The 15,532-nt window shown below is 37.0% G+C and overlaps 1 protein-coding gene across 1 annotated transcript; it reads right to left on the bottom strand.

Annotated features, from left to right (window-relative positions):
- Positions 1–227: 227 nt before the first annotated feature.
- cyb561 (cytochrome b561) lies at positions 228–8,363 on the bottom strand. The gene is made up of 6 exons (XM_067412534.1): positions 8,111–8,363; positions 7,125–7,335; positions 4,034–4,132; positions 2,325–2,428; positions 1,757–1,914; positions 228–970 (listed from the first exon to the last, which is right to left on the bottom strand). The coding sequence occupies exons 2-6, from the start codon at positions 7,330–7,332 to the stop codon at positions 778–780; spliced, it is 762 nt and encodes a 253-aa protein (XP_067268635.1). The 5' UTR covers positions 7,333–7,335; positions 8,111–8,363; the 3' UTR covers positions 228–777.
- Between the last annotated feature and the right edge of the window lie 7,169 nt (positions 8,364–15,532).

Below are 15,532 nucleotides of genomic sequence, written 5' to 3'. Positions count from 1 at the left end.
AAAGCGCTATATTCATTGCCTCGACAGGTCAGGGCTGTTTTGGCTGCAACACAATATTAGGTCATAATGTTATGCCTGATAATTTTATTTATATATATTTATATATATATATATATATATATATATATATATATATATATATATATATAAAATTTTATTTATAATTTTATTTATATTTATATATATTTATTTTTTATTTTTATATAATATAATATATAATGGTTTGGCACAAGATGAATTATAGGAAATAGTAATCTAAAAACAGAACAACATTATGCAAAAGACTTTCAATATTGAACTGCTGTTTGGAAAACAAATTTAAATTTAAAGACAATTCAGTCTTAATCTGCAAGTATTTTTCAGTCATTTATACAGGAAGAGACCTTCAATATTTTCCTATAAATATGGCGTAATGCAGGTTTCTGCATATAATATTAAGTTATGTAGTTATGTGTAATGTAAAATAAACTTACTATTCTCAGCCTGTGAGTTTTTTTAGTACAGTCAAATAAATTCTAAGGCACAAGAAAGTACATCCTGATATTTTAAATACTCTAATGCATATAAACAAAATATATCAATATATACAACTCTAATATTTCTTTCATATCAGTTTGGTTTGGCACAATTACATGATGGTAATTTAATCCTGCCTTAATGTTCATATGACAAGGGGGTGACAAATACAAATAATATGAAGACTGCAAATGAAGGAACTGGCTGACAGGTTTGCTAGGACAAAGTGCAGAAAGGTAGTTGTTGGAGTATATTAAGACATTAAGGAGAACTGGGGATTTCACTTTCCGAAAGGGTCTTAAAGTGCACTGATAGAGCCTCCTCTTCAGGATTCGGCGGTCTCCTAAAATCGTCTCTCGTTACCACGTAACCCACCACGACCCCAAAGCACACCAGAAACAAGCCTAAAATATTTGCCAGGACCCCCTCGGCAGCAAACTTGGAGTAAGTTGGCCTGAGAACAGAAAAAGTGGCATCAAATTTTTACTGGTTAATGAATTGAAAAACACTGTTGTAGCTTGCAAATCTTAAGATACACAAGCTTCAGACCCACTTCAACTGATACACTGTTTATGGCACATTCACATAATAAATATTAACTATAATGATTTAAATGTCCACACACCATCATACAATACCATTCTGTTTTTTTCTTAGAATGTGCTTCAGTTTTGTTGTCTGCTGCTTTGGATAACTTTGGATATGTTCACGCGACAAAGATATAAAAAAGGAAACGTTTTTCTTTTGCGTGTTAATGCACAGACGATAATGGCAAAATGATTTTTTTTTTTTTGAAAATGGTGTTGTGTATACAGCCCATTTATCTTTATCATTATAGTTATCATCACTAAGTTATGTCAGTGTGTGGGATTTTTTTTTCCATTGTATTATTTGGACATTATGAATTCTACCTGCAGCCACCCAAATGTGTGAAGAGTGTTTATTTATGTTAATAAATTGTGCAGCATATTTTATAATTAAAAAAAAAAAAACTATTCATGAGTTAAATAGTGAGTAAATAGGCAAACAAGGAATATCTTGAATAAAACCAGCATTTAATGCTCTACAGTGAGAGAAGGAGAAAATAAGCCAAATGTCATTAATATTCATTGAAAGTGCCTTTCAGCTGTGATTCATTCACACGGTGACTCATTCCTTTCTTATGATTCAAAATGTTTACCTCAGCTTAGTGACATCAGTTTTAAAAATATATCTGTTAGATACATTGACTGACACTCACATGATACTGAAGAGCAGTTTCTCTGTGATTCCCAGCAGACAGGATCCTACAGACATGACCAGCAGCAACAGGCCGAAGAAGACGTGCAGAGGAAGATACCAGCTCCTCAACTGAGCAGATGCCCATGGGAAAAGGAAAAATCCCAGTCCAAGTAACCACTGGAAGAAAGGAGAGAAGAACTAGTCAGTCCTAAGACAAATTGAGGCAAACTGTTCTATTGGCTTCTGAAAAATGCTTTAGGATTAGGTATCCTCAAATTATGAAAATGTTCTATAAAAAATGGATAATCCATAAATATATATAGTGAGAGAGTGGACTAGCGGTTGTGGTTCCAAGACTGGATTACCGGTATCAATAAAAACACTAATGGCAATGTTCTGATGTCAATAGTGATGTTAGCCGTGTAATGGATCTGACCATCCACACGGGGGTTTGCTAATGCAGAGCAAAGTGCTTCCAAACCACAAAAGAGTCATGATGCAGCTCGGCTGTTCAAATTAGGCAGATGATGATGTTTAAATGCTAAATAGACCTTCGCATTAGTCAAAATGAAATAACTGCAAATTACCTGCAAGAAAAACAGCACAAAAGTGAGCATGCCACACCAGCTGTGCAGAGAATACATGTGAGAGATCTTAGCCGATGAATGGAAATCAAATACGGCCACAAGACCTGAGGAAAGAGATGGAGATATTAAAAACGATACACTTTTTATTATTCTTGACAATTTTCTGAAATTAATTCAAATCAAACTGCTGATGTATTAGGTGTGCTTTCTATTTTGTTTAAGTAAACTTTTAAGATATCTAAAAATCTTTGATCGCTATTCAAAATCGGGGGAAAAATAACCACAAAGATGTGTATATTTAATTGATATTGTTCTTTTATGTCTTGTATATACTTATCTACCTGCTCTTCCATTCAAAGGTTTGGGGTCAGCAAGATTTAGTTTTTGTTTTAGAAAGAAGTCTCTTTTACTCACAAGAAGTCTGCATACATCTGATCAAACAAATAGCATAAATGTCATCACTGTGTCTTTTGATCAGTTCAGTACATCCTTGCTGAATAAAAGTATTTATTTCTGCAATGATTTTGTTCAAAATGAACTACATTTAAATAATAGGTAAATACAACATCTAACCTTCTTCCAATATGTTACACCATTTACTGTGATAAGCCTATTATAATAGTTTATATTTTAGACAGAGCAGAATGCTTTTCACTCGAAATTGCATTATTCGTCTGTTTGTGACTCGTCAAATCCGTAAACAGAGAAAAGTTGCTGAGGCTACTTTGACGCATATGGGAGTGGCAGAAGTTAGTTGTCAAAACGAGTGAGAAAAAGGTTGACATAGAGCAACTACATCTCAAACCTTTTAAACAAACACCGAACAGAGGAGAATCTGCTGGCAAAAAGAGAATGCAACAGATCTTGTAATAAAACAAGAATCAACATTAGATGGCAGGAACTGAGGGATTTGAAATGTTGTAAAAGTGACATGTAGATGCTGTTTTATTACTCACCAGGTAAGATATTATATTGAAAAGATAAATTGCCATATGTAGCTCTCTAACAGAGTTCAGTGTAAAGCATTATCTATTGTGAGTCATAATGGTTGTTGTAGCTGTGCTGGATTTTATTTTCAAGGAAGGGTCATGTCTATTAATGGGTTTAGCTATAGTAATAAAAGTAGTAAAAGCTAGTCAGCTTAAGATCATTTCCATCTAAATCGTTGAGATATTTCTCATCTTATATCTCTTAAACCTAGTAGTCAATGTTTTATGAGCAGTATGTATGCAGTTTTGTTTTTAACCTAGAGGGTTTTTTAACCAATAGTTACAAAGCGTACCTTTAAAAAAAAATTAAATAAAAAAAATCTTACTGACCCCCAACTTTTAAACAGAATAGCTTGTGTGTGTATATATATATACATACATATATATATACACATACATATATATACTGTATATACATACATATACATATATATACTGCTACAGAGCAGTTATGTTGCATGAATTAGTGTTGACTTCTGGAAATATAAATCTAGTTATCCTGTGCCTTGTGATTAATACATCTGTCTGTCTGAAGGAAATTTTAGTTTTCCCCTTGTTTAACGGTTAAAACTGCACATTAGTCATGGGAAATGATTGTGACCACAGCAGTTAAGAGACGAGTTGCAGCTAAAAATCGCTGTCATTTAAGAAATACCCGGCAAAACATCAGTGCTGCCAAATGTACATGTAATCTTCTTTTTCGTCACATGCTGGACTTACCTACAATACTGATGATGAGGGCCATCATATGCAGCAGAGCGTGGAGAATTTTCACAGAACGTTTAGTCTCATTTCTAAAGACACGGAAAACCAGAACCGCTGCGGTAGAGAAAGAACAAGCTCTTATAAAGCCATTATATCATATGTGAAAAGGTTAGCAAATTATAAAAGGCATTACAAGTATAAAGTTACAGATAGAAGTCTTAAAGGCACCAAAATCAGCCTGTGACAGGTTTGAAACTCTACAGATCCAGTAGCTTGTCAAATAACAGGCAGAGGATGTATTCCTGTGTGTGTTTTTAACCTTTGTACCAGCAGAAAGATGCCCTCTGGGCTCTTTTTGCTGCTGCTTTTTGGGACAGCTAAACCTCTAATAGGCCACTGACCTTTCAGCTATAATGTCCTAATTAAATATCCATGACAAAGGCTTTGAATTAGAGGATCACTGCTAAAGATATTAGCTCAATTAGCATCTGTCTCTGTTGAATGCTTTATTAAGTGTCCAGATGGAAGAACCGCAAATTGACTGTGATTATGCTTTAACAGCATAGAAGTCTATTTATGTAACTCACACTGATCTGGCATAACATTATGTCCACTTACTGGTAAAGTAAATAACACTGATTATCTCTTCATCACAGCACATGTTAGTGGGTGGGATATATTAGACAGCAAGTGAAGAGTGTGTCTTCAAAGTTAAGCAGGAAAAATGGGCACGTGTAAGGATTTGAGTGAGTTTGACGAGGGCCATATTGTGATGGCTAGACAAATGGATCAGAGCATCTCCAAAACTGCAGCTCTTGCGGGCTGTTCCCGGTCTGCAGGGAACAGTATCTATCAAAAGTGGTGTAAGGAAGGAACAGTGGTGAACTGGCGAAGGCTGCCTGTGTGGTCTGATCAAACAGACAAGCTTATGTAGCTCAAATTGCTCAAGAAGTTAATTCTGGTTTTGATAGAAAGGTTTCAGAAGGTTTCAGTTTGTTTCGTATGGGGCTGCATAGCCGCAGACCAGTCAGGGTGCCCATGCTGACCCACGTCCACCGCGGAAAGCACTAACAGTGGGCACGTGAGTATCAGAACTGGACCATGGAGACTGGAAGAAGGAGGTCTGGTCTGATGAAGCACGTTTTCTTTTTACATCACGTGTCATTCCAGGTGCATGTAAGTCACTTACCTTGGAAGCACATGGCACCAGGATGCACTATGGGAAGAAGACAAGCCAGCGGAGGCAGTCTGATGCTTTGGGCAATGTTCTGCTGGGAAACCTTGGGTCCTGACACCCATGTGGATGTTACTTTGAAGCATTATTGCAGACCATGTACACCATTTGATGGAAACAATATTCCCTGGTGGCTGTGGACTCAGAATAATGTGCTCTGCCACAAAGCAAAAATGGTTCAGGAAATGTATAAGGAGCATAACAACGAGTTTGAGGTGTTGACTTGGCCTCCAAATTCCCCAGATCTCAATCCCATAGAGCATCTGTGGGATGTGCTGAACAAACAAGTCCGATCAATGGATGCCCCACCTCACAACTTACAGCACTTAAAGGATCTGCTGCTTACATCTTGGTGCTAGATACCACGTTGTCAACGTCCTGACCCGTCGAGGCTGTTTTGGCAGCAAAACGGGGACCAACACAATATTAATATTAGGTCGTAATGTTATGTCTGATCAGCGTATATGATCTCTTATTCTATTAGATTATAGATTACCGTAACCATATTATTATTGTAACCATGACTACAGCAGTTACAGATTAATAGAGAAAACCACACAATACTATCACTAAGCATCTCAGTTTTAAAACCAACCATAATGTATTCTAGCCCATATTGATTCATATATACACAAACTCGGGAAACAAATTAGATCTTGGCTCTAATAGCCTTAGCTGGCCCTTCCTGTTCAGTATTGTGTGTGTTTTATTACAAGTCACTCACACACACACACACACACACTCCCTAAGGGTGGAGAGACACAAGATGTCTTATTATACAATTACCTCGTATCTCTTGGTCTTTGCAACCAGCTATTCTAGTTAACATTTGGCTAATACACAGTATTATAGAAAAAGAGAGACAATTTTCTGATGAATAATGAATTTCTCTTTTATAATTACCAGGATTGATTATTAATCATACACCATTAGACCACAATAAGCATTACATAATATATATATATATTAGATTATGTTCATTAAGACACAATATTTGTAATATTTTTACTACATATTTAACATATTACGAGGAACATATTTTAATATTTGTATGTATATGTATACACTACTGTTCAAAAGTTTGATGGTTTTCAACTTTGAAAATTATAATAAAAAAACTTGATGAAGAATGATTTCTGAAGGATAATGTGACACTGAGGACTGGATTATTCAAAGACTGAAAATTCAGCTTTGCCGTCACAGGAATAAATTACATTTTAAAATATATTTACATACAAAATAACTTAAACTGTAATATTTCTCTAGTACTTTTTATGTATTATTAATTCAATAAATGCAGCCTTAGTGACCATAAGATAATTCTTTTTTTAAAACATAAAAGAACAACACACCCCAAACTTTTGAACATTATTTACCATATAAATATTTTAACTGTTTATATTATTTATTTTTAATATATTGTATGTAATAATAATTTTATTTGTTAAATTTTATCCACATTTTATACCCAAAGGTGTAGTATAAAATAAACTGTTTGAGTGAGGGAATAAATGGGTTGATAAATGGCTCAAATAATGGCAACATTTGTTCATGTCACCAACACAGCAGAGGAAAACTAGGTTAATCAGTAATTTCAAGGTATTAAAAATGATTAAATGAAAAAAAAAGATTTGTTTTCTAAGCAGCTGCAGCACTGCATGTTCACCTGCTGGGCTACAGGAAAAATATATATTAAGCCCAGACAAGCTATATCAGTATCCTTGGTGTCAAAACTAGCATTTATACTATTTCCTGAACTGCACCTCTTCTGTTATTTAATTTCTGCAAATATCAGTTAAATAAAGTAAACGATAAAAACAATTTAAAAAAAAATTATATATATATTATTTTACCTTTACTTTTAATTCTTACCATCTCCATAGAGGAAGACCAGGCCGAGGACCATACAGAAAGGGTGGACGTTAAACTCTTGTGCTGAGCCGTCCCAGGCGTAGCCTCCCTGGTAATGTCCCATCCACACGCCTGTGATCACCACACACGCAACCCCCAGCACCTGAGAACACACCACGTACCACGGCAGCGTCCGCAAGCCGCCCGCGCTCAACGGCATACCCTCCATTACCTGGGACACAGGGTGACAAAGAAAGCCTTTAAGACGTTGAGATGTACAAGACTCCACCTCTTATACAAATTAAATATTGAACAGATTATACAAATATGAATAGTAGATTGGCACTCTTCATGTAAAATATCACTGCAACCCAGACATGTTTAAGATATAAAGACAGCAGCCAAGTACTTGAAGTGGTTATAAGAAACATTCAAGTAATTGAAATGATTTCTTTTAATGTAGTGATAATAATGTGTAATAATAAGTGTATGCTATACAGACATAAAAGAAACAATGTACAATAATTTAGTTTAATAATTAATAATATTGGCAGAGATGAAGCTGCATGTATGTACAATGGAATTGCAATAAGTCTTCATAATGTTGTCTGGATAATCACGTGATTTCGGTCGTTTGTCTTATGAGAGCCTTTAGTAAACACATAATGCAGATAAAGACCGTCAGTGTGTGTTTAAGCATCATGTGGTCTTTGGCAGACTTACGAAAGCACAACATCACCCTCTTGACTTGAAAAAACAATGTGGTATCTGACTGCATGATGATTAACAAGCTTAAACTCCCACTTAGCTGGTGCAAACGCATCATGTTTAGGTCTAGAACCACTAACCTCGTCGTGATAATGACAAGTTTTAAGATAAACCCTTGGATAACGGTGAAAAACTCCTCCAGACGTCATGCAAATCATAATCTAGAGCTGATGCCATGTTAAATTGTATTTGGCACTGACTAATGCTGTCAATAGTAATCTGAAAAAAGTGTCACTCACCTGAGCCACGTCTCCAGACGGATGGAGGAAAGGGCGTGTTTTTATTATTTTGTATTTTAAGACAAGAATACCGAGATCCTTATTGCTCGGAGGGATTTTGTAACCTACTATCAAAAAATGTATCTGATAGTCTCTCTACAGTCCCTCGAAGTCTGCTGATTTTTAGACGCACGATGCGCGCGCCTGCATGACTTTTAACGTGTTCATTTCTGTAGCTCGTCTTGACGCACTTGGAAGTTGACGGGCAGATTTTGGCCACACCCTCAACCTATCACTATTGGCTGCTGCTCGGGAGATGGGAGGGATAATTATGCAGAGGATGATGCTTCCGTTGCCTTGGTAACCTGCATCTTTGAGTGATTGCTGTTGATTTGATCATATTGCTTAACCATACTTTTTAAACCATATTATTTTTCTTTACTTCCAGTCATTTATCGTGCAGAGAAAATCCATATAGTTTCACATCTAAACAATAGCCTAGTAAGCTATTGATTAACAATAAATGATTGTTTATTTGTTTCAAAATATGGGTAAGATTTATTTGTATATGGGTAAGATATATATATATATATAATAAAATTTATAAAAAAACTAAAATCAAATGTCCTTTTCTTTTTTTAAATTTATTTAATTTTTTTTTTTTTTTAAGAAAGGGGGAACAATGCATATTAATGAACATTAAAACAAATGTAAATATGCCAGATTATAGCCTTAGGCTAATTTCCTTCTGCAGACCCCTGGCAGGTAGATGTTATACATAAAAGAAAAAAGAAAAAAGAAAGAAGAAACTATATATAACTCAATCAGACAAAGACAGACACAATAATACAACAAGCAATCTTTTTCCTTTTGCAGAATATGCAAGATATTTATAATGGGGGTTATCAATTAGAACTTTTAATAACTTTTGAACAGGCTCATGGTTTGTAATTTGTTCTTATTTTGTTTAAAGATCATAATTTTGTTTATTACTGCCCTCAGTCATTGATCATCCAGGTAACAACACATAGATTCAAGAGTCTGTAAACTGTTAAACTGGTTTATTTATGTAAATGTAGTTATTATTTTGTCTAAACATCTGTTATGTGAAAGATGTTTAACAGCTAATTCAGGACAGTACTAAATATAAACTCTTTGTGATCCCTCACATTTTGTTAAAATTATTAACATCTAGCAACTTCTGCAAGTGGTATGTAAACTTATGAGCAGAAATGTATATCTATTTACCTTGTCAGGATAGAATTATCTGTTGAGTTCGTTTGCATAGCCCACATCATTACCAACTGCACCTTGAAAATCATCCTTTATATTATGTCACACGCTGACCACAAGAGGGATGCAGTGAGCTGTGGATATCGCTGCAATTCATCTGCAATATCTCCTGTCCTCGTCATTGGCCACATTATTAGAGCTTATGCTGACATAATTTGTATGCATGGTGTGTCACAGTCTGACATTATCTTCAGCGCTATAATCCTGCTCTCCGTCAATAACACCATTCTTTCCCTCGCTTTCCCTGTCCTTTCATTTCCTGCCTTTCAGCTGGGGGTGGGAGTGAGTGATGGGAGATGACATTTCGAGAATGACTTCACGAAGTAATGACTCACAATTGATTCACTGTTTTATGGTTACAACCCCCTTGTTTCTCGTCCTTTTGAGCTAAGGGCCAACTTCCTGTCAGGTGAGGAGATCCGGTTTGAGTTTGTCTCACTGCAGCATTATAAAAATCCTGTGATTTACCACAGTGATACTGGCACAAGGAGGTTGGGATTTCTCACAGACATGTATCTATATTGACGTCCGTCCTGTTTTGACCTTGTTTGACAGCCGCAGTCATGAATATGAATGGGAACTGCATCACGGTCCCACGGGTCGCACTCACCATAGCAAGTTTGCACCATGCCCGCGGCTCCACATCCCATCAGGAGCTTAGCTCACCCTGGCCCCACGTCAAATAACAACAACCAACCACTGAAAAATTGCATGGTGCGATGTTCAAGTCAGTTCCATATTTTGAGGAGGATCATACTTTGCTTTCGACCGCTTAGCATCAAAGTTCGGGTACCCACACTCTGTTTTTTGTGCACACACAGAGAGCTGCGTCTCAGTGCGCCATTAAATACGGACTTTTCTTTTGCGTCATATCGTGCTTAAACGCACAAATACACACAAAATTACGTCATAATGCCCGTTTTAGCAGTAAGCACAGCCTTAACTGAGTCTTAGTGAGTGTAAACAGTTGGGAGAAAATCTGTGGCAGATCCATTTTGGTCTTAAAAGGGGCTGACCAATTGTCGAGGTGTCCATGAGCAAGACCCCTAACCCCAGCTGCTCCCGATGAGCTGGATGACGCCTTACATGGCTGACATCGCTGTCAATGTATGAATGGGTGAATGTGAGGCAAAATTTAAAGCGCTTTGGATGGCCATAGGTCTGTTGAAAGCGCTGTATACACTCACCTAAAGGATTATTAGGAACACCTGTTCAGTTTCTCATTAATGCAATTATCTAATCAACCTATCACATGGCGCTTGCTTCAATGCATTTATGGGTGTGGTCCTGGTTAAGACAATCTCCTGAACTCCAAACTGAATGTCAGAATGGGAAAGAAAGGTGATTAAAGCAATTTTGAGCGTGGCATGGTTGTTGGTGCCAGACAGGCCGGTCTCACTATTTCACAATCTGCTCAGTTACTGGGATTTTCACCCACAACCATTTCTAGGGTTTACAAAGAATGGTGTGAAAAGGGAAAAACATCCAGTATGCGACTAGCCTGTGGGCGGAAATGCCTTGTTGATGCTAGAGGTCAGAGGAGAATGGGCCGACTGATTCAAGCTGATAGAAGAGCAACTTTGACTGAAATAACCACTCGTTACAACCAAAGCATTTGTGAAGCCACAACACGCACAATCTTGAGGCGGATGGGCTACAACAGCAGAAGACCCCACCGGGTACCACTCATCTCCACTACAAATAGGAAAAAGAGGCTACAATTTGCACAAGCTCACCAACATTGGACAGTTGAAGACTGGAAAAATGTTGCCTGGTCTGATGAGTCTCGATTTCTGTTGAGACATTCAGATGGTAGAGTCAGAATTTGGGTAACCAGAATGAGAACATGGATCCATCATGCCTTGTTACCACTGTGCAGGCTGCTGGTGGTGGTGTAATGGTGTGAGGGATGTTTTCTTGGCACACTTTAGGCCCCTTAGTGCCAATTGGGCATTGTTTAAATGCCACGGCCTACCTGAGCATTGTTTCTGACCATGCCCATCCCTTTATGACCACCATGTACCCATCCTCTGATGGCTACTTCCAGCAGGATAATGCACCATGTCACAAAGCTCAGATCATTTCAAATTGGTTTCTTGAACATGACAATGAGTTCACTGTACTAAAATGGCCCCCACAGTCACCAGATCTCAACCCAATAGAGCATCTTTGGGATGCGGTGGAACGGGAGCTTCGTGCCCTGGATGTGCATCCCACGAATCTCCATCAACTGCAAGATGCTATCCTATCAATATGGGCCAACATTTCTAAAGAATGCTTTCAGCACCTTGTTGAATCAATGCCATGTAGAATTAAGGCGGTTCTGAAGGCGAAAGTGGGGCAAGCACAGTATAAGTATGGTGTTCCTAATAATCCTTTAAGTGAGTGTAAATGCAGTCCATTATAGTGACAGTAGTATAATATATCCTACCTGCAGCTGCTGTCATTAATGTTAAAAAAGTTTAAAAAAATATCTGCTCTTACTTCTTTATAAGGATTTATATGCAGGCTATATCATTTTAATTAATACAATAAATTTTTTTGAATCTGAATAGTGTTAGACTCGCATCTGTTTATTTCATTTTTACTTTTGTTGCCTAAATATGAACTCTTGTTTCTGCCATGAAATTAAAAAATGTAGAATATCACAATTCTGATTTTTAAAAAAAATAAAAACTCACAATTGCAATATAATGTACAAATTGCAAAATATCAACTCAATTCTGACATTTTTCAGATATCAACTCAATTCTGACTTTTTTTTTTAGATATTGTCACAGGGTGTTTATGTGTTTATGTTTATGTGTAGGTTCATGTTTCATGTTTTTGAGTTTATCATGTTCACAGTCATGTTTTGTCATGCACTTCCTGGTTTGTCATGTGATCCTGCCATGTGCTCCCTTGTCTTGTGTTCTGTCATGTCATTGGTTCATTGTTTGATCATTGTCCACAGGTGTCCCTTTTCCAGTCATTAGTCTGTGTAGTTAAGCCCTCATGTTTGCCATGTGTCTTTGTCTGTTATTGTGAATGTTACCTGTTTGTTGGTGAGTGGTTGAGTTTAAGTTTCAAGTTTATGTTTTGATTCATGCCAAGCCAAGCCTGTTGTTCAATGTTTTGGGATTTTGAGTTAAATGAATAAAGACTGCACTTGGGTTAATCAACCTCGGCTTCAGTGGACAGATGTGACAGATATAAACTCAATTCTGACATTTTTTTAGACATCAACTCAATTCTGAATTTTTTTACATATCAACTCAATTCTGACTTTTTTAGATATCAACTCAATTCTGACGTTTTTTAGATATCAACTCAATTCTGACGTTTTTTAGATATCAACTCAATTCTGATGTTTTTTAGATATCAACTCAATTCTGATGTTTTTTAGATATCAACTCAATTCTGACGTTTTTTAGATATCAACTCAATTCTGATGTTTTTTAGATATCAACTCAATTCTGACTTTTTTTAGATATCAACTAAATTCTGAAGTTTTTTTCGATATAAACTCAATTCTGACATTTTACTTGCAATTGTGAGCTTAAATATCTATATTCTGACTCTTTTTTTCTGGGATTTGCGAGTCTTATTTAACATTATTTATTCAAATGCTATTTTTACCATTTTTTGTTATCTTATGTATTTTATTTTTGTGGTGGGACTGTGAAAATTTTGGCAGGGCAAATAACCAGTAAACTCCTTTGAGCCCTTTGTGTTCATATATAGAGTCCCTTAAAGGTACACTATGTAAATTTTCCGTCCACTAGAGGGCACCTATTCAAAACAAAGGTGTAGTTTGATGACGCCAAGTTTGAGCTCAGAATCTTGTGACATGTGTTCTTTACCTCACAGCCGGTGGAAAATAATCGGTATTGGACTCTGGCAGAAATCATGTTGATGGATGAGGTTATTAACATTACTGTAGTATGAAGCAGAGCAGGACACAGAGAGTGTTGTGGAGCTGAGCACGGCTGCTGGAGGCTTTCTGAGTAAGAGGTAACGCAGCTCTGTTTATCGTTGAAAATAATTTTATGACGTTACTCTGTGCGTTGGCTCGGCGGCTGCTGTGACACTTGTTCACACTGCTAAGAGTAAAGCACTTCTGCCAAATAAAACGAGACACCCCTCGCTGCAGCCTGTAGCACGATGACGTTGCTGGATCAGATCCAATACATACTGGATGGTGGATCGTTATGGCAACGTCATTCATACCGATCTCTGGGTTAATTAATAATGCGTATGCGCTAGTCTTGACATGTATGATCAATATTGTATAGATGATGTTCTAGTAGTTGTAGTACTGATAAATAGTATTAAGTAATTATTGATGAATAAATCATCTTTTCATAAATGTGATGCTTAAATTACATAGTTTCGCTGTACATGCATGCAAAACAGTTACAATTTTATATTCTGATCATACTTGCTGTTGAGTGGAAGGAAAAATGAGTCAAGTAATTGTCTCTGTAATTTTAATCCTCAAGGTACAATGCAACACGATCTGTGAAGAGCTTAAAATACCAGTAGCCTACACATTCAAGGGAAAATGCAAAACGTGTGTCCTGATGAGCATGTTATTAATCATTATTTTTGCGCGAGCGGTTTGAGTATTTATCTATCCAGCTAAATTCTCCTGTGCAGTCAATGTCCTCCAAAACTCTACTGCCCATGCGTATATGACGTCATCCAATTGTGAATGAAACCACCGCGCATGCGCGTCCAGTACGCGTTGGATCTGATCCAGTACGTCATGGATCAGGCTGCAGCGAGGACTTCTTGAATAAAACTGGAAATTTAGGGTAACGCAGATATGACGCAATTGACAGGCAACACCCTTAGACGCTATATGCTGAGACATCCCCGGTCCTTGGTTAAAATGGCAATTTCCACACAATTTAAAAAGAGTTGGAAACCTTTCGAATATTGTAAGTACTCAACTGAACAAAATATATAACACTGGCCTAGTGGTTTTTGTATATTTTACTGCAAAAATACTACATGGTGCACTTTAAGATAGGTATAGTCAGTCCTGGAGGGCAGCTGTCCTGCAGAGTTATAGTTCCCGCTTTCCCCAACACACACACCTGCCTGGAAGTTTCCAGTACGCTAGTAAGATCTTGATTAAATGGGTCAGGTGTGTTTGATTGAAGTTGGAGCTAAATTCTGCAGGACAGTGGACATCCAGGACCAGGATTGGACACCACTGCTTTAAGACATCCCCCTTTTTTATCAAATATAGTTACAAAATCTGCTACAGGAAAAAGTTAAATAATGTTAACTCCAGTCCAGTTATGCTGGAATATGAAATGAGAGAGTGACTAGTGTTTGGGACCTTAAATTAAAAGTTTGCATAGTTTTGATTTGCTGCCAGAGCACACTAACCTGCTAACTGCAACCTGCAGTATGGCGACGTGTCGTGTCGCCATGACAACAGCCGGCTCTCTGCACTGCTGCTGCCTGTCGGCCTCCAACACCAGCCAAGAACACAACGGAGAGAAGGAAGGCAGGAAAACAGCTAAAAATAAAATGCAAAAGAGCACATTTGAAAACGGACACAACTGGAGTACCTACAAATACTTCCTTATTTTAATTAATTTAGTCATATGAATAATAGGACAATATGAGCAGTTAATGGTGATATAGCCTATAATAGAAGGCCTTTAATAATTATGCCTGTTTTGACTACCTAATTATTTTAATTTTGCTTCTGCTTTTGTGTCCAAGACAAGAAAAATAACATGCAAACTTAGGCTGGGTGCATGTTAATATTTGTATGTAGGTTATGTAGGCTAAGTAAAATATATAGCATATTATGGGGGAAGAGGAAATGGCTGGAAATTAGTTTGTGTAAAAAGAGTGCAATAACATCAGTGTGTTTTTATTATAGTGAGAAAGGCTGCTAAACAACGGATGATCATGATCTCTCGGAGAAAATAACGTCACAGATGCTTCTGGGAAGACTATAACCGCGGAGGTTTTCATGCTTTTATTTTATGCGCTAATGGTGAGTCATAACTGTTAGGACTGGAGATGCTTCTCCGTGGAGATGTGATGCTGGGTCTCTGCACTCTCCTAAACATTCGCTTTGGCACAGCGAAAATGTTAAGCAATTTAAAGCTACATTTAATGTTTTATTCAACAATTTGATTTGCC

This window comes from Pseudorasbora parva, chromosome 2 (assembly GCF_024679245.1).
Source record: "Pseudorasbora parva isolate DD20220531a chromosome 2, ASM2467924v1, whole genome shotgun sequence".
NCBI lineage: Eukaryota > Metazoa > Chordata > Actinopteri > Cypriniformes > Gobionidae > Pseudorasbora > Pseudorasbora parva.
The sequence above is the reverse complement of the archived record's forward strand: the minus strand, read 5'-3'. Positions and strand labels throughout refer to the sequence as shown.